This window comes from Nelumbo lutea, chromosome 8 (genome assembly GCF_056320005.1).
Source record: "Nelumbo lutea isolate HS-2025 chromosome 8, American lotus-T2T, whole genome shotgun sequence".
Taxonomy (NCBI): Eukaryota; Viridiplantae; Streptophyta; class Magnoliopsida; order Proteales; family Nelumbonaceae; genus Nelumbo; species Nelumbo lutea.
Window position 1 is genome coordinate 44,990,764 of NC_142691.1, and position 26,752 is coordinate 45,017,515.

The 26,752-nt window shown below is 37.1% G+C and overlaps 1 protein-coding gene across 4 annotated transcripts in view; it reads left to right on the top strand.

Annotated features, from left to right (window-relative positions):
• The first annotated feature begins 239 nt into the window (after window positions 1–239).
• Window positions 240–26,752, top strand: part of MNS1 (alpha-mannosidase 1) — a 37,588-nt gene continuing 11,075 nt past the window's right edge. For all 4 annotated transcript variants that reach the window (XR_016103326.1, XR_016103327.1, XR_016103325.1 and 1 more), the window contains exons 1-11: window positions 240–903; window positions 1,662–1,709; window positions 2,029–2,211; window positions 5,537–5,649; window positions 6,340–6,405; window positions 6,634–6,805; window positions 7,346–7,435; window positions 7,919–8,043; window positions 9,896–9,961; window positions 23,959–24,067; window positions 24,174–24,272. Coding sequence is in view for 1 of the 4 variants with exons in the window: in XM_088958126.1 (XP_088814252.1) it covers window positions 751–903; window positions 1,662–1,709; window positions 2,029–2,211; window positions 5,537–5,649; window positions 6,340–6,405; window positions 6,634–6,805; window positions 7,346–7,435; window positions 7,919–8,043; window positions 9,896–9,961; window positions 23,959–24,067; window positions 24,174–24,272 (1,224 nt within the window). In the remaining 3 variants the exon portion in view is untranslated. The remainder of the gene's footprint in view (window positions 904–1,661; window positions 1,710–2,028; window positions 2,212–5,536; window positions 5,650–6,339; window positions 6,406–6,633; window positions 6,806–7,345; window positions 7,436–7,918; window positions 8,044–9,895; window positions 9,962–23,958; window positions 24,068–24,173; window positions 24,273–26,752) is intronic.

The window sequence follows — 26,752 nt, forward strand, 5'->3', positions numbered from 1 at the left end:
TTTTATTTAGATATATTATATATAATGATTATATATCATATATGTATATAAAATTTTGATTTACCGTTTAGTTCGATTTATAAAATTCAATAAACTAAACCGAAACTGCAAATTGTAATTTAGAAAATTCTCAAATCGAATGAAACCATTTATAGAAAATTCTCATAATCGTTAAAAATAGCAAAGGAGTGAACAATTTTTTTCCCAAATGAAAATAATTCCACGAAAATGACTTTTTTGCTTTCCATCCAAACGATTAGAAAAGTTGAGCTTTTGGTCAATGACACCAACAAGAAGTAAAAAGATTCCAAACGTAGTGATATTCGGACTGAGTCTACGGCATGGACGTAGGCCCCATGTCTTAATTTCTATTCCAAGCATGAAGCATCCAACCGAACCAACTCTCTCTCAGTTTACCGTCCACCCGAGACCCGACTTGCCGAGTCTTCCCCCTTCTTTGCGACGACCGACGAGCGTCAACTCGTCGACCCAAACCAACAAATATTTCTCTTCCAAGTTAAGATTTCGAAAACACATTAAACAAATGATCTACCCAGAGCCAGTGATCCCTGATCTCTTCCTGCCCACGTTACTCCAGAAATTAGGATCCAATTTGAGATGAAGAACAAGAACATTTAAGATTTTTAAGAATAAGAACATATCTTTCTTGTTTTTCTTTTTCCTATTTTTGTAAATTATATTGTGTAATTTCTGGGTCCTGATTTCTGATTCGTGAAAGTCTAAATTGTAATGGCGAGGGCTAGATCTTCATCCAGTCGATGGAGATACCTTCACCCATCGTATTACTTGAAGCGGCCAAAGCGTCTCGCTCTCCTGTTCATCGCCTTCGTGTCTGTATCGTTGGTTGTTTGGGATCGACAAACCCTAGTCAGAGAGCACGAGGTACTGCTTCTATTTCTTATTCTTATTGTTGTTGCTTCGGCTTAGATTCTTGTTCTCTTGGGTAATCAGTTATGTTTTAATTTCTGAATTTTAGTTTTTTAATGGGATTTGGTGTTTGGGTTTCGAAGAAAGTTTTGCTTTTTGTATTTAGAGAGGAGTTTGTTAAAGATTTTGATTTAGGAATAGATATCTCTTGGAAAAGAACGAAGGAATCTCAATTTCGAGAAATGCTGTAATAAAGAATTATACAGTTATATTCTCCATGAATGCTACAAGAGAAATTTAGAAATGATGTCTTTTTAATACAGAATGAAATAAACATTATGGATTTGTAATGGATTTTCTTGCATAATTGTATTAGTACCGCAAAATTTTTAGCTTTTACTGAATTATTGCTGTTACCGACTTACTGGTGGTGTTTTAGCAAAGGATAATACAAGATTTTGCTCATCTGATCTGTCAATCTATTTACCCCCTAAAAAATGTATCAGGTTGTGGTCAGTTTTGTACTGGCAGTGTCCTCTTTTTGATGGGTTTTGTTCTGCCTATATGCTTTATGTGTATATAACCTTTGAGTACTTCTGGGGAAGTGCTAGTTTTGCTAAAGGTAGCTTTTGAGAATGCCTTAGATAAAAATGATTTGCATTTAAATATAGTCATGGATGTCTTATAACCAAAGCCTTTCTCTCTCTTTCTCTCTCTCATTATGCATTTTTAGTGCAAGGGATTTACCTAGTTTAACATGTTCATATTTGCAGGTGGAGGTTTCTAAGTTAAATGAACAACTGGTCCAACTTCAGAATCAGGTAAGATTTATAAAATGCTTGTCTTCCATTTTTTGACCATTTCGTGTATGTCCCATTCAATTACATTTGTTCCTGTAATCCATAGCCTAAAAGAATGCAACAGCGAGGACGACCTGCCCATACAGCCAGTAGCGTCAGGCTGCTTTGTCTATGTGCGCTTGTGTGCATTGTAGTTTTCTATTATCATTGTATATTATCTTTTTGTTGTTATCGTGATTGGGTTGGGGGTGGGACAAATTTTAAAATGTTTTAAACTTTAATTTTCTTTCAAATGTTCTGGGAGAGGCATTTAGACTGAAGTTCTGTTATATACTTGCAGCTGCGTAACTATGTAGGAGATGTGGATGACATCATTAAGACTAGTGGAAAAACTAGTGAACCCAAGAAGCAAGCTATTGAGGATGATCCTGTTGACATTGAACGAAGACAGAAAGTTAAAGATGCCATGATTCATGCATGGACGTCATATGAGAAGTATGCATGGGGCCAAGATGAACTCCAGGTTTGCAGTTTCTTTTTAATAGAAGATTACTGTCACTTTGGATTTCCACTTACATTGCATTAAATAATTTTGCTTTTAAATGGTTTCTGACTTGTTATCTTATAACATGATAGGCTTGTGAGAATGTTATATTTTTCTTTTCTAATTTTTGGTACCCATTCTTTTATTTCTTCTTTGTTTTTCATAAGCAAAATCAGTTTCATGTGCTATTTGACTTGCAGATCCAACTAGCTGATTTGTCCAGCATTAGAATACTAGATATAGAGTTTTTTTTTGGAGTACATGGGGTCATCACCAGAATGTAGAGAAGTTTATCATCTGGGGTGGAGTCATCTGTGAAATATTAATAAAAAATCTAGGAGTTTTTTCATTTCCTGAGGTCATAAAATGATCCCAGTTGTAATTCTATTATCGTTTTCTTACAGAGAATTATGCTTCCACATGCCTTTGCTATCCTCTTCTCCAATGCTTTAGTCAAACAAGGGGTGACTTCATAAAACTGAATTTTGATCGGAGCAGCCAAGGTAATCCTGGGCCTTCACGAGTAGGAGTTTCTAGAGATGTTGGTGGTAACATTGTTGCCTTGTTCTCGGGCCTGGTGGGTGTGGGGGGTTCTGTTAGAGCAGAACACTATTGAGTCCATACATTTCAGATGGACAATCTATAATTTCAGGGATCATGGAAATCAAGATTTTTTATCAGTAAAAATATGCATGCATAAGCAACATACACTATTACACTTTGTCTTTGAGCAGGTCCAACGGAGCTTTGTTTTCGCCAAAAGGTTCTAACATTAATGAACCTGTTCCCCTCCATGCAGTACTAATGGCTTCACTTACTACTTACTGATCTTCTGTCGTCTCCTTTGTTGACACCACTGAATGACCCTCCCGATTTTCTCTACCTTTTCTGAAAACCATTTTCATCCCTCCAGCAAAACTTGCCGAAGGTATCTTTCCTTCTTTCTTTGGGTTTTCATCTAAGAGATTTTTACCCTTAGTTTCCTGCCTGCCTTTTCAGCATCTCCAGATTGTCCTCCAAGATCCTCAAAAACTCATTAATATGATTCAGAATCTCCCTCCAACCTGCACTCCCTCTTCCCTCTGGAAAACAAATTAGTTGTTTCTTCCCCTGTCCAAAAGAAAATCCCAAAGAGCTAATGTCTCTTCTGTTTGCACTACTCTTTCTTTCTGCTGTATATCTTCTTTCATTATTTTCTTTCAAATCCTTCCAATCTTCTCCCTGTTTGGTAGAGACTGCACCTTGTAGGAAACCTTTGAACCAAACAATGGCATCTCCCACTAACAGTATGAATGCGTTCTTAATTTCTCTGATCTTCAAAACTTGTCTCCATTTGATTCTTGTTTCTTCAAAAAGAACTCTTTTTCTGAAACATTCCAATCTTCTCCTTAAACTCTTGTATTTGCATTACTTTAAGGCCTTGTTCGTTTGCATCTTTGTAACTTACCCAAGTAAGTGCACTTACCCATGTTCTTTTGATTTACAGGATTCCCAGTTAAGTAACAGAATGACATTTTTACCCATAAAAAGCTAATATAAAAATGGGTAAAGTTGTCCCATTATGCTTTATAAAATTTCCCCCTAGGTGGGAAAGTTGCTTGCCCACTTGGGAGATGGGTAAGTATTACCCGGGGAAGTGGATCTTATTTTACTGTGGGGCCCATTAGTAAATGCAAAGAGAACATTGTAAAGTTGGTCAATGGGAAAAGGATACCCATTGACCAACTTTCTCAAGCTTATTTTCCAGTAAACGAATGGGGCCTAAATAGCTAGCATGATTTTAAACATATTGCACTCCTAATCCTAGGAGATTAGAAAGTGGGGGGAAGTTACAGGTTCATCATCAAAAGCCGATTGTAATTCAGAAATAGTGGGTGCCACTGGAAAAGAGCTTTACCAAACTTAATTTTAATGGTAGTATTTGGGAAATCCAGGGCCCTTAGGAGTGGGAAGGCTGTTCATAGATGATGGACATGCGGTGGGAAAGCTTTTGAGCCCAATTGGAGTTGAGGATTCATTAAGGGCAGAAATTATGGCTATTATACAAGGGATTCCACAGGCAAGAGAGTTGAAGATGGAAAGATTAGTCATTGAAGGCAACTCTAAAGTCTGGCTGATGAACAGTGAAGCTGCATTTCCCTACAGAAATGAAATAAAACAATTTTAGATGGCTGATTATGGATGTTCAAATTCAAATTAAATGGGTTCAAAGATCAGCAAACTGTATGGTTGATGTTTTTGCAAATTGGGGGGGGGGGTTAGAAACCAGCTCTTTTTCTTTTGGGGGCACAATTGTAAATTAATGTTAAGGGGTTGAGGGAGTAATTAGTGAAGTTGCTCCCTCTAAAAAGTGTATGTAATCTTGTATATATATGTTGCTCATCAATAAAGTTGGTTATTACTTATCAAAAAATGAATGAATGCTTGATAAATAAATAAATGAGTAGGTGAGTAAATAAAAATTCTAGGACATTGGCCCTTTACCTCTGGAAGGGCCCCTCGAGGCAAGGATCCTATTTGCAGGAATATGGCTTCAGGTGTTTAAAAGGTCTTTTTTTTTTGTATTATAGAAGTTAATAAACCATTACTAGTGAACAAACATCAATAAAAGGTAATTTAGAAGTTGACGAACCATTAAAAAGTTGTAAACACATAAGAATCCAACAAAAAGCAAAAAGAAAAGGCAATTTTATAAAAACATGCACTTGGGTTGAGGAACAAGGTGCACATGCCTGGATTTAGGCAAGGCATGCCTAGCTTGTGTGCTTAAGTGTGCCTTTCTCTTCCCTATCTCTTGAGTTTTAGCAAATTTTTCTTGTTACCCATTTTTTGATAATTAATTTTTCTTGTTACCTATTAAAAAATTAGAATATAAGTTACTGATTAACTTGCTGTTTGGTTCATAGTTACAGCTTAACTAGGACTTTTTACAAAAAGCAATTCAACTCAACTAAATAAGGGGACACAAAAATACTTTTTAATGTCAATTCGAGAACATGGTAGATAGGTAAGCCATGATTTGCTATAAAAGATGCAACCTATGAATAAAGTGTGGAGTTGCTAGACAGTCAATAATTACCACAAGTGGTAAATATGAAATTTGATATGTTTATCTATGATTTATTAGATGTTTCACAATGATCTTTTTATTGGTCAGTCAGCTTTTTTATAATGTATGAGAAACTGTTGGAGATAAGTGATCTTTGGCTTTTCAGAAGTATGTATTGCATGTATGTTTTTCCTTCTTTGTCTGTACTGACATAAATTTGACAAGTAATATTTCAAATTCCTTTTTCTTAACCAGCCACAGACGAAGAATGGTGTCAATAGCTTTGGTGGCCTTGGAGCAACTCTAGTAGACTCTCTTGACACATTATTCATAATGGATCTCAAGGAGCAATTCCAGAAGGCTAGAGAGTGAGTTCCCAGTTTCTCTTTCAGCTGGTCTCTTTTGAAGTATGCATGTGTGTGTGCACGTGCCTTTTGTTCCCTCTATACTAGCTTAAATCATTTTCAATTTTGACGAAGGAGTGGTACATGGATTGTGGTTGCTTTTCAACTGGTTCTGGAACATAAAACCAGTAGAAGGTGTTCTTATATATTTGATTGTGGTTCCAAAAAAACACAAAACCCATGGTTTTGGATTCATAAATCTCCCACTGTTTGAAAACTCCAAAATCTCGTCTTTCAGAATCAACAACTTCAAAATCTCATTTTTTTTGCTGATGTAAGTATGAAGTCATCAGGCATGCTGTGAGACATAATCATTATTCATATGGATTTTCAACTACAAAACCATGTAAACGACACTGCAGGCTAGAGAACATTCTCAAGTGGGTTTAAGCACCAGTTTTCAGTTTAAGAACAATGGGGTCCAATCTTCTCAACCACACCATAGATTCTTTCAACACATTGAATACCACCTAAAAAGATTTCAAAAGCAATAAATAAGGTTTTTAACTTCACACCATATGTTATAGAATAGATTTATGAAACTTAAAAACCTTTCCTTTTCTGTCATTAATATATTCTTAATGATGCAGCGAAGAGAATAATATACATAATACCGGTAGTTTCTGATGGTGTGCAAATGTTGCTATATGGCAGGTGGGTTGCAAATTCATTGGATTTCAACAAGGATTATGAAGCAAGTGTTTTCGAGACAACCATAAGGTTGCATAATAAGGTTTAATCTTATTGTTTTTTTGGCAAACTTATACTCTTCCCTGTTGGAAAGAGTCCTATGATGGTTTTGAAAATTTTACTTTATTAATCAAAAAGAGTCCTATGTGCACTGTGAAAACTTTTCTTTCCTAATACGTCAAGTCAGGGCAAGAGACTAAACTTTCCATGTTCTACCTTCTCCTTGTCCATCTCATATTTGTTTTTATGGAATTCCAGAGTTGTAGGTGGACTTATGAGTGCATATGATCTATCTGGGGACAAAGTTTTCCTTGAAAAGGCTAGGGATATTTCAGATAGGTTGCTTCCTGCATGGAATACACCTTCAGGGATTCCTTATAACAGGATTAACTTGGCACATGGAAATGCACATAACCCAGGATGGACAGGGGTAAGTTGTGATTCTTTCTTCATGGACTTGCTTTTCTATTTTGATATACTCCGTTGTTATTGTATGGAGTAAACTTCATTTATTGTTCTCAAAGTTATGGTCATATAATTGTTGACAGAGGCATTCTTTTCAATGATTTAGACCCTCGAAAATTTGAGTTTTTTTTTTTTTCCTGGTATTGGTTGAGGCATGGCAAGTGATCAGCCATTTGGTTTATTAGGCTCTTGTTGTGTGGTTGTGTGTATTGTACTACTGCTGCAGGTAGTATTTATTCCTATTTCTCCATTTAATCTATTTTTATGACTAACTTTACTGAGCTTGTTGTTTAATGGTTTAACCCTTTGTTGGTATGGAACCATGACAAACAACGGCTTTATAGGTGATATCTTGTTCCTATACTGCTTATGATATACATAAATCTGTTGATCCATTAAGCATGTGCACCTATATGCTGGACCTGTAAATCTTCTTAGTAGATTCCATATTGCATGTACTTTATGAATAATTTAGTTTAGTAATTTATAGAATTTTTGTTTATAGGGTGACAGTATCCTTGCGGATTCTGGCACAGAGCAGCTGGAATTTATTACTTTATCCCAAAGAACAGGAGACCCCAAGTACCAGGAGAAGGTAAGCTCTGTTTATATACATGGATGCTCTAGTAAAAATTTGTGAATGTACCCTTGCTTTATTAGTTGAAATGATTATCTTTCCTGTTTCAGCTGGTAGATATATAGTAATGTCAAATTATTAACTTCTTTGCTTATGCATAAGTAAATTTTTTTACAAAATCATAATAACTGTGGAATATTTCATTAAAAATGAGCTTTATTAGGGGTTCGATTTCCTGGGGTTTGAATTGTACTCTGCATTTCTGGGTTCTTGAAATTTATAGAATGGGGGTAGTCTTGGGGCTTCTCTTTTTAATCTCTGGGGTTGCTTGTGCACGTTTCTCTCCATGTATCTTCTCTTTTTATTTAATAAAACTTGTCCATCATTTATTGACAAAAAAGTAACCATAGAATGGTTCAGTTTTTGGGTTTTAAGTAAAGCTTATCACTCTTTGTTGGTTTTCTTGCAATAGACTGAGTGCTTTGCATACTGATTTATCAGGTGGAGAATGCTATCACAGAACTTCGTAAAACCTTTCCTGCTGATGGCCTGCTCCCAATCTATATCAATCCTCACACAGGAACAGCCTCGCACTCAACAATCACCTTTGGTGCAATGGGTGATAGGTATTGGCTTTTCTAGGTTTCAGATGTGATATATGTTAAAAGTTTGACAATGAGCAATAGGTATTGGCTTTTCTAGGTTTCAGATGTGATATATGTTAAAAGTTTGACAATGAGCAATGCTAGAATCACAGGCATTGTTCCTCAGACCTTAAGTCTCCGTTTGGGGACATGCAGATACATATATGCATGGTTCATACACATAGGCTCCATTTGTATTTGCACTCTTTCTAAACAGAGCCTAAATCACAAAAAAGACAAACTGTCAACATTTTTTTTTCTTCAAATATGGGGGCTCTGATACGTTACATCTGGTCCTTTTGTTATTTAAGGACTCCATTTGACTGCCGAGCCCAAGATGCTAGTATTTGCCAAAATAAATTGAGGCCAGAAATATCATATAGGTTTCTGATTTTCTTTAGTTTCTTTCCAAGTTCTGAGATGCAACTGGGCTGAAATAATTTTTAGGTCTCCAGTTGTGAAATGACCTTAGAGATACTAGACGACAACATTCTTAAGCCTTTAAGGTTTGTGGTATGATATCCCTTGAAGGTATTTCCTTTTATACATTTTAACAAAACCAGCAGAGTGGTGGAGGGTGGTATTCCAAGGTAGCTATGGGTTGGCTAAAGAACAATAATCAAGGTACATGGCAACATCTGCACACATTAAGGGAAATTAAAAGGATAGCAATGGATCTGGTGAGCTTCTTACATTGGGTTCATAGATCAGCAACTGGCATTGCAGATTTGCTAGCAAAGCATGAGGTAAATGTGGAAGAGTTCTTTTGGGGGACAACCAACTTATGGAGTATGTAAGACTGTATGAGGGTGGGTAACGAGGATAGGCCAGCAAAAGGGGCCAACCATGTTACATTCTTTTATCACAGTAAATATTAACAATTAAAAAAAAAACTAAAATCAATAGTGACAAGCACATTTTCTTTGAATAGGGTTTCACTAGATTCTTATCAATCTTCAAGTTTTTAATTCCCATCAGGGATAAGGGGTGTGTTCAGGAATGCAGAAGGGAATATAATTGCTTTATACTCAGGCTCTGTATAGTGGGGGACTCTATCCATGCTGAGTTTCAAACAACTTTGCAGGGAGCACAGTTTGCTAGAGAGCTGAATGTGGATAGATTGATAATTGAGGGGAAGTTCAAGTTGGTAGTTGGATGGCTAATGGATCTGGACACGGTTATTTGGACTTACAAGGAAATGGTGAAAATATTTAAATGGTTAACCACTAATATGACTGTAAGGAATGCAGAAGGGAATATAATCGCTTTATACTCAGGCCCTGTATGGTGGGGGACTCTATCCATGCTGAGTTTCAAACAACTTTGCAGGGAGCACAGTTTGCTAGAGAGCTGAATGTGGATAGATTGATAATTGAGGGGAAGTTCAAGTTGGTAGTTGGATGGATAATGGATCTGGACACGGTTATTTGGACTTGCAAGGAAATGGTGAAAAGATTTAAATGGTTAACCACTAATATGACTGTAAGGATTATTTTGCAAAGGAAATCGGTCAATGGGATAGCTGATTACTTAGCTAAGCTGGGGGTGCATGTGGAGAATATCTGTTTTGGATTCAATGGAATAGCTGATTAATTCCCATCCTATTACTTAACTTTAAGGAGTTGCCAAATATATTTCTATGTGTATTTTAGCTTGAATGTTCCCTTGACTTTAAGGTCTCCTTGTCTATTTCAAGGAGACCTTTAAGAGCTCTAGAGGAATTAGCTCTGGGATGGAAATTACTATATGTAATGCTACTTCTCATATCATGTAGTCATGCTTGGATTGTTTTTTTTTTTTTCTTTTTTCATTGACTCATATTTGATGGTTGCAGCTTTTATGAGTATTTACTGAAAGCTTGGATACAAGGGAACAAGACTGAGTCTGTAAGGCATTACAGGTAACAAACTTCTCATGTCCTTATTTTCAAAGAAGTTTGTTATGGTACCATCCGGAATTTCTTGTTTTATTGAGAAATTGTATGCGACATCTTGCATGTTATTTACCTGCATTAGCCTTCATTCTTTATTTCAAGCTGTGAGGTGATGACTAGTAATTTTGGGCTCTCTAGCCAATTGGATGACTAGTTGATGCTTTGGTTTTGACTGGTCATCTAAATAAAAATATGTTCTAAATTTGAGACAGTGATACAATCTCATAAGTTAATATAGATTGCAAATATGCATTAAAGAATATGTCTCTCAAATTCAGATTTAAATCAATAAATGAATTTCTTTGCTGATAAAAAAATGCAATAAAGAATGATATATAACATTTAGTTTGAAGCCTTTAGAAGAAATATAATCCAGAAAATAATCCTGATTTTAGAGAAGAGAAAATAAAGAAGGAAGAAGATGTTCAGGAGAAAGAGAAAGAAAGTGGAAGGGAGAAGAGATGAATCGTATCTCTCTCTCTATCCCACAATCGGTTTATATCTGCTGAATAAAAAAAGAAACAAAATTACATGGATGCCCCTAGTTAGGTGGCTGACCCAATGCATATAAGAAATAATAAGTTTGAGGCCCATAAACAAGGCACAATACAACAAAAATAAAGATATTGAATAAACAAACTCCCCTTCAAGCTAAGTATAGATGTCAATCATGCCCAACTTGCATGCATAGTGTTGGAGCTTCGCCTTAGGAACTCCCTTGGTCAAGATATTTGCTAGTTCCTTTGAAGAAATGAAAGGAAGATCCCCTGATACCACTCTCTCTCTTGTATGAAGTTTTTATCTACCTCAATGTGCTTACTTCTATCATGCTCAACCAGGTTATGGGCAATGTTAATGGTAGCCTGATTATCACAATACAACATTAGTGGCTTATCGGTGATTTAAAAGGCGCGCCTCATGTGTGCCTAGGCACACAGGCGAGGCACATTTTAGTGTATGCGCCTCGCCTAGGTCCTAGGTGCAGTCCTTTCAAAAGGTGCACGCCTGATGTGCCTTGCGCCTCAGCCCAGGTGCCCTTTTGAAAATTTGATGCTTTTTTGGTAATGTTGTTCATTCATTCATCCTAATTTGGTAATGTTGTTTGTTCATTCATCCTAATAAAATGTCTTTTTAAAAAGTAAGTAAAACTATAAAATCATTATTTTTTGTGTGAAAACTAAGAATTGAAGAGCTAACGTGGACTTGTTTAGGCTTGCCTTGAGGGGCATGGCACAAAGGTGGCTCGTAGAGTCAAGAATGTAATATGTTTTACATTACATTAGCAACGTGAAGTAATGCGATTGAGTGAAAAAAGAGATTAGAGGTTTTAAATGCTTGAAAATGTTTTATATGTTTGATTTTATTTTTAAAGTCTCATTTGAATATGCTTTACATAATTACATCTTATGTTTATGTATTTTAATTTTAGTTAATAGGTTTTTTAAAACATTATTTTAAAATTTAAGTTTATATTTTTTATTAATAATATGTTTAGTATTTTTTTTTGAATTTTTTGACTTTTTTTTTGATTTTTAGCATTTTTTTATAATTTTGTGCCTTGCTTCAAAAAGGCACGCGCCTCACCTTACATCTTGTGCCTCAAGCGCAAATTGATCCCTGTGCCTTTTTTGCACCTTGCACTTTTAAAACACTGTGGCCTATCATAAGTAATACCCATCTCCTCTATGAGAGATTTGAGCCATAATAACTCCAAAGCCCCATGGTTCATAGCCTTGTACTCTTGTATTAGCTGAAAATCGAGCAACCATGGATTGCTTCTTATTCTCCAGGACACGATATTTCTAGCTACCATGGCACAGTAACCCGATGTGGATCTTCTGTAGGGGTGTACAATCGGTTGGTTTGGTTTGGTTCGGTTAGATCCGAGAACCTAACCGACTATTCAGTTTGACCATCTTTCCCAACCAAACTAGAGTTTAGAACCAAACCAACCTTAACCAAATTCAGTTCGGTTTGGTTTAGTTTTAATAATTAATGAACAATTAATAATTAGTCTTAGTCTAGGTTTTAATAAAGTTGTAAATCACACCTGCAATAATTTGAATTAAAAGAAAAGAAATAGGAGAAAAGAAGGAGATTGAAGAGAGAGAAGTGATGGAGGAAGAAGATGGAAGAAAAGGAAGAAGAGAGAGTAGTTCAAAACCTGTCTTCAGCCCCCAATGATCTCTTTTATTCTTGTAAAAACTAAAAAATAAGGACAATTACACGAGTGCCCTTAGTTGGGCGTCCATCACTAAAGACAACAATAAAAAACAATAAAAAAAAGAGAAAATAGGCCCATAACTAAGGCCCACTACCTACTAACACAAGTTATAAACATTACTTAAAGTAAAAAATAGAAACTAAGGCCCATTCATCCCCCTCAAGTTGAACATAGATATCAATCATGCCCAGCTTTCTTACACAATGTTGTAACTTTGCCTTGGGGACACCCTTGGTCAGAACATTTGCTAACTGTTGCTTTAAGGCAATAAAAGGAAGGCAAACTTCTCTAGAAGCTACCATTTCTCTTATAAAATGCCAGCCAACTTCATTATGTTTTGTCCTGTCATGCTAAACTGGATTGTGAGCTATGTTTATCACAGCTTGGTTATCATAGTAAAACATTGAAGGCTTATCATGTGTACTGCCCATCTCCTCTAGAAGTGACATGAGCTATAACAACTATGAAACTTCATGTGCCATTGCCCTGTACTTTGTCTTAGCCGAAGACTTGGCTACTACTGTTTGTTTCTTACTCTCTAGGAGACAATCTTCCCTTCAAACAAGGCATAATAATCCGGTGTAGATCTCCTATCATCAATACTACCAGCCCAGTCGTCATCTGTGTAAGCCTCTATCAAGTATCCCTTCAAGTAACACAAAACTCATTTTGTAGCAGCCATATGTGTGTCTCTAGGGGTATGCATAAACTGATTGATCACACTTCACAAAATATGAGATATCTGGTCGTGTCATGCAAAGGTATAGCAACTTCCTCAAAAGTCTCTAGAACACTCCCTTGTCTTCCAAAAGCTTACCATCATCAACTGAGAGTTTATGGTTAGCATCAATAGGTGTAGAAACAGGTTTGGCACCAAGTTTCCCGGTCTCCGTGAGAAGATCTAACACATACTTCCATTGGGAGATGAAGATGCCATCTTTAGATCTAGCAATTTCGATTCCCAGGAAATATCTCAATTCCCCTAAATCCTTAATTTCAAATTTTGAGTTGAGGAATGACTTGAGTGCCTAAACTTCCTTTGTATCACTCCTTGTAACGACAATATCATCAACATAAACAATGAGGAAGGTAACCTGAGTGCCTCTCCTCTTCACAAACAATGTATGTTTGGGTTGTGTCTATATAGCCAAACTCAACAAGTGTAGCTCTGGATCTATCAAATCAAGCTCGTGGGGATTGCTTGAGTCCATAAAGTGATTTCTTCAACTTGCATACCTTGCCCTACATTTTCCTTATCATACATATTTGGTGGAAGTGACAATAAAACTCTTCAGTCAAGTCTCCATTTAAGAAAGCATTCTTTACATCAAATTGATATAAGGGCTAGTCATAACTCATTGCTTAGGATGGCAAGACTCTCACTGTGGTCATTTTTGCAACTAGTGTGAAAGTCTCCATATACCTGAGTATAACACTTGGCTACTAGCCGAGCCTACCTTTCAATGGTGCCATTAGCTTGATACTTGATAATGAACACCCACTTACATCCCATAGGTTCCTTCCCTTAAAGTAAATCCACAATATCCCAAGAATGATTTTTACGAAGTGCTTCTATTTCAGTTCTCATAGCCTCCCTCCATTTTGGCTTAGACAATGCCTTTGTAACTGACTTGGGTATAGGCTGAGAGGAAATGAAAGCTAAGAAAGAATAATAAGATGGGGATAATAGGCTATAAGATAGGTGTTTGGAAATACAATGTGCTGTACATTTTCTCTTACCTTTTTTCACAGCAATAGGTAGGTCCAAGTCTGGGAGGTGAGGTTTTGGAGTAGGTGGTGAAGGATTTCTCTCTTTAGGGGTTGAGAGTGTCTGAGGTTCAACTGTAGATGAGGGAACAATGTAATCATGCCGTATCTTTTGTCTCTGATACCATCTTTGAACAATAGGATGAGTACTGAAAATTGGAGGACTAGTAGGAGGAGGAGTAGGAATGGTAGAATTGGGAGATGAAGGCTCTGCCACTGGAACAAAAGGAACCATAGGAGATTCAACCTCAAGATCAATAGGAGAAGGCAAAGGAAGTGGTGAAGAAAATAGTTCAACGGAATGCTCCCCCTCATATGAATGACCATGCTTGGCAAAGAGTATACCCTTCCTAAGGGTTTCCTTAGGATAATATAGCACCCTTTTTGCAGTAGCCATGTGTCTCTGGGGGCATGCATAAATTATCCAATCACACTCACAACATAGGAAATGTTTGGCTGTGTCATACAAAGATATAGAAACCTTCCCAACAATCTCTGAAATACTCCCCTGTCAATCAAGAGATCTCATCATTAGCCGAGAACTTTTTGTTCACATTAATAGTAGTGGTGGCAGGTTTGGCACTAAGCTTTCCAGTCTTAGTGAGAAGATCTAGTGCATGCTTTCACTGGGAGATGAAAATCCCTTCTTTAGATCTAGCAATCTCAATACCCAAGAAATACTGCAACTTCCCCAAGTCTTTAATATCAAACTCAGAGTTAAGGAAGCATTTGAGATCCATGAATTTCCTGTGTATTGCCTATAACAACGTCATCCACATATACAATGAGGAAGGTGAACTGAGAAGCTTTCCTCTTCACAAACAAAGTGTGGTCTGATCGAGTCTGAGTAACAAGAGCAGTCCAAAATCTATCAAACCAAGTATGCGGGGACTGCTAAGTCCATAAAAGAGGTTTCTTCAATTTACATACCTTACCTTGCATCTCCTTACCATACATTCCTGGGGGAAGGAACATATGCACCTCTTCAATCAAATCACCATTCAAGAAAACTTCCTTGATATCAACTTGATAAAGGGACCAATCATAGCTCACTACTAAAGACAACAGAATTTTCACAAATGTCATTTTAACCATCGGAGAGGTCTCTATATGATCAATCCCATACACCTGAGTATAGCCCTTGGCAACATGGCAGGCTTTGTACCTCTCAATTTGACCATCAACATGATATTTTAGTGTAAACCCATTTACAATGAATGGGCTTCTTTCTAGTAGGTAAATCTACAATATCCCAAGTTCTGTTCTTACGAATTGTTTTATCTCAGTCCTCATAGCATCCCTCCATTTCGGCTTAAACAAGGCTTTTGATATATTCTTACAAACATGTTGGGCTAAAATGGAAGCTAGGAAGGAATAATAGAAAGGGGACAACAAACTGTAAGAGAGGTGTTTGGAAATGCAGTGAGCAAAACATTTCCTTTTACTTTTTCTTAGTGCAATGGGTAGGTCAAGTTTTGGGAATGAAGGTACAAGTGATGGTTGTATATGACCTGTCCTCTTTTCATTTCAGTGGTTGCAAGTACTAGAGGCTCACCTAGAGATGGGGGGAGTAAGCTGTACATGCCTTAGCCTTTGTCATTGGTGTGACCTTTGAAGAATAGGTGTAGTGAACACAAGAGGACTAGGAGGAGGTGGAGGTGTAGGGATAAGGGAGACAGGAGATTCACCTAAAGGGACCGAAGGAGCTTAAGAAGGACTAATACAAGATTCAACAAGAGTTGGTAAGGACAAGGGAGAAGCAAACAACTCAATAGAGGTCTCTCCCTTAGAAGAATGGTTATAAAAGAGAACTAACTCTGCAAATGTGACATCCAATAGAAACAAACCGGGTGCCACTACTAGGATCAAAGCAACGATAACCCCTTTTGTGTGGGGGCATACCCAATGATTTAAAAGGCACTTCTAGGCGCTCAAGTGATGTGCATTTTAAGGTATATGCCTTGCCTAGGCCCTAGGTGCAACACTTTCAAAAGGCGTGCGCTTGGTGTGGGGGCATACCCAATGATTTAAAAGGCGCTTCTAGGCGCTCAGGTGATGTGCATTTTAAGGTATATGCCTTGCCTAGGCCCTAGGCGCAACACTTTTAAAAGGCGTGCGCTTGGTGCTTCTTGTGCTTTAGCCTAGGTGTGCGCCTTTTTTTATTTTTTTGCAATTTTTGTTCTTTTCTGAATGTAGTGCTTTACACTATTGTTCATTCATTAGTGCTAGTAAAATATCTTCTTAAAAGGCAATTAGAATTACAAAATCAATTTTTTTTTTTTTGTGTAAAGATTAAGAATTTAAAGCCTTAAGATGGACTTGTTTGGGCTTACCTTGAGGGGCTTGGTACAAAGACGGCTTCTAGAATCAAGAATGCAAGATGTTCTACATCACATTAGCTATTTGAAGTAATGCAATTGAGAAAAAAAGAAATTGTGGGTTTTACATGCTTGAAAATGTTTTATATGTCTGGTTTTATTTTTAAATTTTCATTTGAATACGGTTTACATGTTATATTTATGTATTTTAATTTTAGATAATAGGTTTTTAAAAAAATTTATTTTAAAGTTTAGTTTATACTTTTATTAATGTTATGTTATATATATATATATATATATATATATTTAATTTTTGATTTTTTGTCATTTTTTGTATTTTTGTGCCTTGCTTTGGAAAGGCATGTGCCTAGCCTTGTGCCTTGTGCCTCAAGCACAAATTTCCCCTTGAGCTTTTAAAACATGTTGAAATATGTACTATATGCTGCAGGGGCGTTTTTGTCTTTTCCTCTTTATTTTTTGTCTTTGGTCGCCCTAACATATAAATATTAAATCTGGTGCCGCCAGAGAACTCTCTTGGCTCTCACGTTCTTCTTCTTCTTCTCCTTCTTGCTGAAAACCTGGTATCAGAGCGGGACATTGCTTTGTAAATTCTCTCCTGCTATTCGAAGATCTTCCTTGCTCCTCTGAACTGAGAATGGAAGAGACAGGTGCGAGCTTCATCTGAAGACTGTTTGATTCCAGTTCCTGCCCCTGTTTCTTGGACTGCAACTGATTTGTACGGCACCCAGAGACCAGTGGATGACTGATTGAAGTTCCTTAAGAGGTCGGTGTTCTCTTTCTGTGTTTGTTTCCCTGCTTCTGAGCTGGAAACGATAGAAACCCCCTGGACTGAATAAGGGCAGAAGTCAAAACCATTTTTTTTTGGTTCTTGGTGTTGAAACCAAGAACTGGTTAAGCTTTCCTGCTTGACCGAATGGTATAAAGGGAGTTTGTCCCTCTTTGTGGGTGTGAAGACCCCATAATCTTCATGTTGAAGGAACCTCTTTAGGTCATAAGTGACCTGGTTCGACAGAGTGCAGCAGCCCTCTTTAAATGTATTTCTGTAGTTCTTATTGCCTTAAGAAGGGGCCTATCAGATCTGTGAATACCTGTGTCAGCAAGGCCTGTGCTCTGATCTAGCAGTTTTTTTGTGTTAGCTTAGTTGGGAAAAGACTTGAATAAGCTTGTGTGTGCTGCCTTCTTTTGACTCCAATGAATTCTGAAGATTCTGCAACTTCAGGAACCACCTCACATCAAGGAGGAATGACTGGTGGTTATGAGACCCTATATTTTCCTATGTCCATTACCCCCTTGGATGGAAGAAATTATTTAGCTTGGTCCAAGGAGATGCGATTGTACACTACTGCCAGGGGTAAGGCTGGATATATAAATGGGAAAACTAAGGAACCTAAGGCTGGTACTGTTGATTATGATAAGTGGGACCAAGAAAATTGCATGATAATGTCTTGGCTTTTGATCTCAATGCTGCCATCTGTCAAGCAAAATTTCATGTGGGCTGAGACAGCAAAGGAAATTTGGGATCAAGCCAAGGCAACATACTTAGAACAGAGACACTATGCTAGGATTTATCAGCTACAAGTAGAATCTTCGACATGTAAATAGGGAGAGAGGAACTTATCGACATATTATTCTGCCCTCACTTCAGTTTGGAAAGAGCTTGACTATTACCAGAACATTGAGTGGGGAAGTGAAAAGGATGCTAAAGCATATAAAAAGTTAGTTTCTCAACAAAGGGTGTTTGCTTTCCTTCTGGGTTTGAATCCTGTGTATGAACCTATTCGTGTTCAGATTTTAGGCAGCAAGGATCTTTCGTCTGTCCAAGAGGTTTATGCTTTTGTTCAGTCTGAAGAGAGTAGGAAGTCTGCAATGAATCCTCCTGAAGGGGAGACTATTGCTCTTGCTGTAAGGGGTAACATTGGGGCACCGAAAAAGGGGAAAATCAGAAAAAGATGGATGATAAAGACAAAATGTGGTGTATTCATTGTCAAAAACCTAGGCACACCTGTGAAACTTGTTGGGAATTAAATGGGAAACCGAAATGGGCATAAGAATTGGGTAAGAAATCAGCACAAGAACCAAGCAAGAAGTCATACCAGAAAAAGTTTAATTCGGCTCACTTAGCATCTCATGAGCATTAGAGTATTTCTCAGGACTGTTTCCTTTGTTCTGACCCAAAGGAAGATATTATCAATTCCTTCCGTGACCACTTAGAGCAATATGGTAGGGCTCTCCGCAATGCTGACTCTAGACCCACACCTTCTACTTCCTTTGCCTCCTCTTCAGGTAATTCTGCTTCAGCTTTCCATGTGTCTACTGATAACCTCGAATCCCCATGGATCATTGATTCCGGTGCATCCAACCACATGACTGGTAAGTCAACATTGTTTAAAACATATTCTCTTCTCTTTGGGAGAGATAAAGTGTGGCTAGCAGATGGATCATTCTTCTCCATTGCTGGTCAAGGATCTATATATCTGCCTTTTGGCCTCTCCTTATCTAATGTCCTACATGTTCCTAAGTTACCTATTAATTTGTTATCCATTAGTAGTATTACTCATACATTGAATTGCTCAGTAACATTTCTTCCTCATTCTTGTGTTTTTCAGGATTTAGCTACCGGGAGGACGATTGGTAAAGAGAATATGGTGCCACTAGAGAACTCTCTTGGCTCTCACGTTCTTTTCTTCTTCTTCTTCTCTTCTCCTTCTTGCTGAAAACAAAACACATGCATACCCTAGAAAAATGCACTTTCTATATTTGGGTTCAAAGTTGTCTTTGGGGACTAGGAATGTGAACAAAGTGCATCCAAAACATGTAAGGGAATGGAGACAAGGTTTGGAAAAAAGGACATTGAAGAGAAACTTGGACTCCCAAACCCTTGAAGACATACAATTAATAAGATAAGAAGCTATCATCCCTGCATCACCCCAAAATCTTACAAGGACGTGGGAAGCCAAAAGGATACTCCTAGAAACTTTCATAATGTGTTGGTTCTTTCTTTTCGCCACCCCATTTTGCTCGGGGGTGTGAGCATAAGAGCTTTGGTGAATAACTCCAAACTTCTCAAAGTAAGAGGTAAGATCCCTCTAAAAATATTCCTTAGCACTGTCTGATTGGAATATTTTGATTAAGGTGTCAAACTGGGTAAGTAGAAATTCATGAAATTGTTGAACAAGTTTGGGTACTTAAGCACGACAAGTGTAAGATAAAGCCAAGTATAGCAGGAAAAATCATCAATTAATAGATTAAAATATTTGTAGCCTCCCATGCAAGGTAAATGGTAAGGCCCCCACACATCAGAGTGGACAATGTTAAATGGAAAAGTGGATCTTTTATTACTCACGGGATAAGAGTTTCTGCAATGATTTAAAAACTCAGAAGACTCACAATGTAGACTTGATAAACTGACTCCTTCAAATAATGTAGAAAACAAAAGCTTTAATGAAGAAGCTGGGATCCTCTTGAATTTGGATTCTTCAAATTAAACTTTGATGGGAGCAGCTATGGCAACCTGGGTGTGGCTGGAATTGGTGGGGTCCCAAGAGATGACATGGGGAAAGTAGTGGGGCTGTATTTGGGCCCTATTGGATGGGGAGACTCCATTACAGCTGAACTAAAAGCAGTGGTCTTTGAAATACCAAAAGCCATGGAAATAGGTGTGAGAAAGCTGGTTGTAGAAGGAGACTCCAAAGTAATTATAAGTTGGCTAAAGCAGAATGGAAAGACTCCATGGGTGTTCAGAAATGAGATCAAGAAACTTAATCACATTATCAAGGACATGCAATTATTATTTCAGTGGACTCCAAGAGCAGCAAATGGGTTTGCGGACCAGCTAGCGAAGCAAGGGCTAATAGGGAACATTGTTTTTGGGCTCAGTTGTAAGGATGTAAAGCAAAATCTTAGGTGGAATTTTAAAGGATAATGGGGTAGTCGAGGCCACTCATTTTCTGTACTAATTCTCATATCATTTTCTTAATAAAATTACCTTTACTGATAAAGAAAAGCTTTAATGAAGAAAAAGAAAGATGACCTAGATGATAATGACATAACATGACACGACCGACTCTAACACTATTGATCCAAAAGATGATTTTTGAGGTTTTACTGGGCTTTGTTCAAGCATGTCTAACAGATATATCCCATTCGCCTCATGGCCATTCCCAATCACCTTCGGAGATTTCATGTCCTAAAAAAGCACAATAAGAAGCGAAAGGGTTACACTATAGTTTATTGATTAAGTTAAATTACTAGCTGAAAGCATATTAGTATTAAGTTTTGGCACATGAAGTATAATGGTCAAATTAAGGGAGTTTGAGGTTTTGATGTCTCCTTTGCTTGAGACAGAGGCAAGGGAAATTTTATCACGACCAGATAAAAGTTGGTAGGTAATGAATAAAGTGGAAACACCAGTCATATGGTCAGAAGCACCATAATCTATTATGTAGAGGATCCTATGATTAGGGGTGTCCATAGTTCGGGTAACTAAACCACGGGCAATTTTTGCATTACTGAACCGGTACCACCAGTTTTTCCATTTCTCCAAACCGAAACCGAAACCGAACCAGTACCACCGGTTAACCGGTCTGCTGGTTTTGGTTTTTGACCAGTTTGGTTCTTTAGTTTTTTGGTTTTTCATATTTATAATATATTATATAAATGTGTATAATATTATATTATAAATAATAAATGCTATATAATATATTATAAATACTATAAAATATATAATATATTTATAAATAGATTATTAAAAATATAATATATGTATATATTTATATATATATATATAAATGAATTATATATATATATATAATGAATTATACATATTTATATATATTTGTATATAATATATAGAAAATATGTGACATATATTAAAAATATAAAATATGCATATAAATATATATATATATCGGTCGGTTCGGCTAACTGCCGCTTTTTTTGTTGGTTATCCAAAAACTGAACTGGTCCTTCGGTTTTTCAAAAATACCAAAACGAAGCCGAACTGATTGGTTCAGTTAACCGCATTTTCCGGTTCGGTTTGGTTTTTCGATTTTTCGGTTTTTCATGGACACCCCAACCTATGATTATCTGAGATAGAAGCATGGTTCATAATGGCATGAATACTTGAGTGAGCATAGGCAAAAGTGGAGCCTTTGCTTGGTGAAGTGGGTGCCTGCTTTGATACGTAGAAGAAATATAATCCAGCAATTATCCTGATATTAGAAAAGAAAAAATAAAGGAGGAAGAAGTTATTCAGGAGAAAGAGAGAGAGTGGAAGCAAAAAGGGAGGGGAGGAGAGCTGAATCGTATCTCTCTCTATCACACAAGTGATTTATATATGCTGAATAAAAGAATAAGCAAAATTACATGGGTGCCCCTAGTTAGGCAGCTGACTCAAAGCACATAAGAAATAATAAGTTTTGAGGCCCATAAAGAAGGCCCACTACAGCTGAAATAAAGCTACTGAATAAATAAACAAAACTAAGGTCCCTTCAGCCCAATAACTCTTTACACCTTTGTTTTGAAAACATATTGGATGGTCTAGGATATGGACTTGGAGCCTTTATTTTTCGAAGAGAGATTATAACGTTGATCATTTGAGGTCTTCCTTCTTTATAGAAACAGAAAGTATTTCATTAATTTAAACATGCATACATAGGATTACAACTGGGGTATGGGTACCCCTAGAAACAGATGGAACAACAGAAACCAATGCAGTCACTACCTATCCATCAACATACAAAACTCCCTGCCCAACCCTTGCCCACAGGAGTAGTTGCACACTCACGCCTTAAAACAACGTAGCCCAAAATTACTGTTCCCTTTCAACCCCTTGCCTTGATAGAGAATCTGCCATCCCATTAGCAACCCTTAGAACCCAATTAAAAGTTACTGTTACATTTCTCAGTCTCTCAGATGCCACTTGGTCTTCTTTACCAAATCTTGGTAGCTCCAAGCTGCCTTCTTTTCATTCTTTAACAAAATTACCACTACATGGGAGTCTTCTTCTATTAACAGCCTTCTTAAATTAAGATTTTCTGCTAATTGGACTCCATACCATACAGGAGATAGTTCAGCCTTAGTTGAATCCCCTTGGGCAATAGGATCCGAAAATAAAGCTAAGATAATTCCATCTTTATCCCTGAATACCCTCCTATGCCTGAAGGGCCTGGGTTGCTGAAACAGCTCCCATCAAAATCGAGTTTTACAAAGCTTTCTGGTGGTGGTTCCCAAAGCTGAACTCTTCTTGTCTTTCTTGTAGACGAAAAAGGCCACTTCCCTCCAATTCCTTTTTATGTCATCAAAGGAAAATGGAGAGAACAGATCCAGGGGGTTAACCCAATGAATCACCCTTAGGAGGATATAGTCTAAAATTACATCCAGATTTCTCTCCTCATCTTTGAAGAGTCTCACATTTCTTTCTTCCCACATTGACCAAACCCTTAGGAGGATATAGTCTAAAATTACATCCAGATTTCTCTCCTCATCTTTGAAGAGTCTCACATTTCTTTCTTCCCACATTGACCAAACAACAGTGGCCCTAGTGCATCTCCATAAGATTCTTCCTCTTTTCCTTGGACACCTAAAAAGTTCACCTGTAAACAGACTAGGTAAGCTTGTAGGTGGAATCCACCTGCACCCAAAGAGGTCAAAGAACCACTCCCAAATAGAGGATACCAATGAACAGGAAATTACAATGTGATAAGCAACCTCGCTGTTTTCCTTACAGAGTGTGCACCAATTAAGGGATAAAAAAACATTTTTTTCTTCTCTTTTGCCTAGTGCATCTCCATAAGATTCTTCCTCTTTTCCTTGGACACCTAAAAAATTCACCTGTAAACAGACTAGGTAAGCTTGTAGGTGGAATCCACCTGCACCCAAAGAGGTCAAAGAACCACTCCCAAATAGAGGATACCAATGAACAGGAAAATAGAATGTGATAAGCAACCTCGCTGTTTTCCTTACAGAGTGTGCACCAATTAAGGGATAAAAAAACATTTTTTTCTTCTCTTTTGCAGCATATCCAAAGTGTTGATTTTTCCATGAAAGACCTCCCAACAAAAGCCTCTGGTTTGCACCAAACCTCATTCACTGGAAATGAAGGCCCTAAAGGAGCTTGAGCAATTAAGGAACAAAAAAAGGAGGCACAAGAGAAAGAGCCTTTAGGGTCCGGGATCCAAATTCTTTCATCTGGGGTGGAGGGGAACACAACAATTGAATAACGACTCCAATTACTTTGGTGTGCTAGGAAAATGGAAAATCTTTTGTCCTAGGCCTTTTACTATTGACTGAATAATGACTCCAATTACTAAATTCTATAATATCATGGTTAGGGAGATTCGATGCTTGGGACTTTGGTAAGATGAAGGGGTCTTCTAGACTATCTCATGCAAGCAAGGAAGTTGCTTCTTGCTCTCCTTATTGAACATCCCTTCGGTTAGTGTGTCTAGATAAGTGAAACAAGTTTGCAATGATACTTGAGACAGCCTTTGATTTTCTCATCTTCTTTGATAACCTTTATTTTTTTTTCTCATTTGAAATCTTCATAAGAAGAAGATTTTTCTTTCTTTCTTTCTTTTTGAACAATAACAAAAAGAGAAAAAAATGAAATTTCTGACTTTCATATCTGGAAACAGAGAAATGTGGGAAACATCAATGAAAGGTCTTGCAAGCTTGATTCGGAGAACAACACCCTCATCGTTTGCATACATCTGTGAGAAAAATGGAGATTATCTCTCAGACAAGGTAGTCTTTTAATACTGGATAAGGAGCTCTCTATTGTACTGTCTGATGTTTCATTGTGGCTTTATATATGATTCTGTGGAGTTTTCATTGCTTTCTATATATGCAGATGGATGAATTAGCATGCTTTGCTCCAGGAATGCTGGCTTTGGGTTCATCTGGTTATGGTCCTGAAGAGGCTAGGAAATTTTTATCACTTGCAGAAGAGGTATCTTCAAATATTAGTCAGTGTTAGATTCTCAACAAGTTTGTTTTGAGGAGTTTTCCCTTATTCAATTTTTTGGATGAACACTTAACTCAGGTTAGGAATTCTTTGCAATAAACCTTCTGAGAATTGTCATACTAGATTATGGTTCCTTGCCAAACAAATGATAGAGCTGAACAAGAGCCTTTTGAGCAATTAGCTTTCCCAAGTAAAATAAAAGTAACAAATATAGTAGTGTAATAGAGAACCTTGTATTAATTGAATCGCAGGACAACTCATAGTAAACTAGGATTTATGATTTTAAATGCATAGATAAAAACATTGGTCCTCTAATCCTGTTTTTCTTCTGTTTTTTTTTTTTTTTTAATTATGTAGTCCTCCAGTCCTTTTTCCGATAAAGAAAATATTTATTTTCTTTTTCTGTTTCCATGGTTGGGGGTGTGAGGTGGAGTGGGTTGGGGTGGGTAGTCTCTCTATAAGAGCAGTGCTTATACACTGAGAGACCACCTGGGTGAGGGGATTTGGTCCTTGGACCACTTCCTCTAAAACAAAGGTGGTACCCAGATCCTTTATTGTTCATGACAACAGCTACATCATTTTGATCTACCATAACTTTTGTAAATCATATCTATACCCCAGTAATTTAAAAGGCACTCTTAGGCACACAGGTGAGGTGCATTTTAATCGTGATCTACCTAACTTTTGTAACCATATCTATATCCCAGTTATTTAAAAGGCATGCCTAGTCACACATGCAAGGTGCATTTTAGGGTCTGTGCCTTGCCTAGGCCCAGGTTTAGCCCTTTTGAACAGGCACATGCCTAGTGCACCTAGGCATGCACGTGGTGCACTTTGCACCTCTGCTTAGGCACATGCCTTTGTTAATTCTTGCACACTCATTGAAGCTCCAATTATGGATATTTTCTAAAAGATGGTTAAAATTATAAAACCATTTTTTGTAGGGATTAAGATTTAACAATTTAAGACTAACATGGATTTGTTTGGACTTGCCTCAAGGGACTTGGTACAAGGGCAGCTGATAGAATCAGGAATGAAATATGTTTAACATCATATTATCTATTTGAAATAGTGTAATTAAGGAATAAATAAAGAACTTGGAAGTTTGACCTAGTTGAATATGTTTTATATGCTATGATTATGCATTTATATTTGAACTAATAAGCTTTTTAAAATATTTAGTTTAAATTTAAAGTTTGTATTTTTAATATTTTCTTAATTTGTTTTGATTTTTTTACATTTTTTTACATATTTTTTGAATTGTTTATTTTTTTTATAAATTTTGGGCCTTGCGCCTCAGGCACAAAATCCCCTTTACACTTTTTTTTGTGCCTTGCACTTTTAAAACACTGCTCTATACATAAAAGAGAAATGGGAACTGTCATGTGATTTCTTCATATTGCCTTAGATTAATCATTGATTAGCATGACTTGTAAGGTTGCTTATGGGTGCATATCTAATTCAGAACTTGCTTTATTTGAACAATGGACATGCTTGAGCTTATAAGAATATCATTAATTATAAGATTCTCACAAAGATGGTGCAGATGCTTCCTAGTGTTTTCAAACCTGCATTCACCTGGGCAATTGACTGGGTCAAAGTTTTTTTATTATTTCTTTTGTTAGGGGGGGGTTGACTGGTTGATGGACTAACCATCTTGCTAGTGTTCTTGGTTGTCAAACAGTCCAGTTTTAAAGTTGGAAACCACCTCTTCTAAGATAAAAGATAAGGCTGTGATTCAATGGAAACCACCAGAAAATCAATGTTTAAAGCTAAACTTTGATGGCAGCTCACTAGGCAATCCAGCACCAGCAGGAATTGGAGGTCTAATTAAATATGCAACAGGAGCTATCAAAGCTTTGTATTAAGGCCCTATTGGAGTTGTTGATTCAGTTAAGGAAGAAACGATGGTGGTACTACATGGGCTGAGAATAGCCAAGAACCTTGGAATCCAACTACTGGAGGTGGAGGGGGACTCCGGTGGTTATTTCTTGGTTAATCAACAATATTCCAGGAGCTTGGGAGTATAGACAGACAATAAGGGAAATTTGATCTTTAGCCAATGAAGTGGGAGCTTCCTTCAATTGGAATAGGAGAACAGAAAATGGAATGGCAAGATTACTTGGCCAAGTAAGGGATATAATTGTTTTGGGCTGAATTGTAATTGGGTGGCTGAAACCATAATGGACTGGATTATCATCCAGCTCTTGTACTCTTTCTCTTTTTGCCAATCTTTTAATGAAATTAATGTTAATATTAAAAAAAAGCAATCTAGTTTTAAAACATTGGTGCCTTCACAGATAGGGCAAAAGCTCTTGCACTCATATGTGATTTTCTGCAGAAAAGAAGGCCTTCCTCCTGCCTCTCTCCTCATATGTGCTTTTTATGTAGGGATAGTGGGCAGTCCCTATCCAGCTTAATAGTCTCCTGTTCCTTTGTACTTTTTATTTGGGAATTTTTTTGTT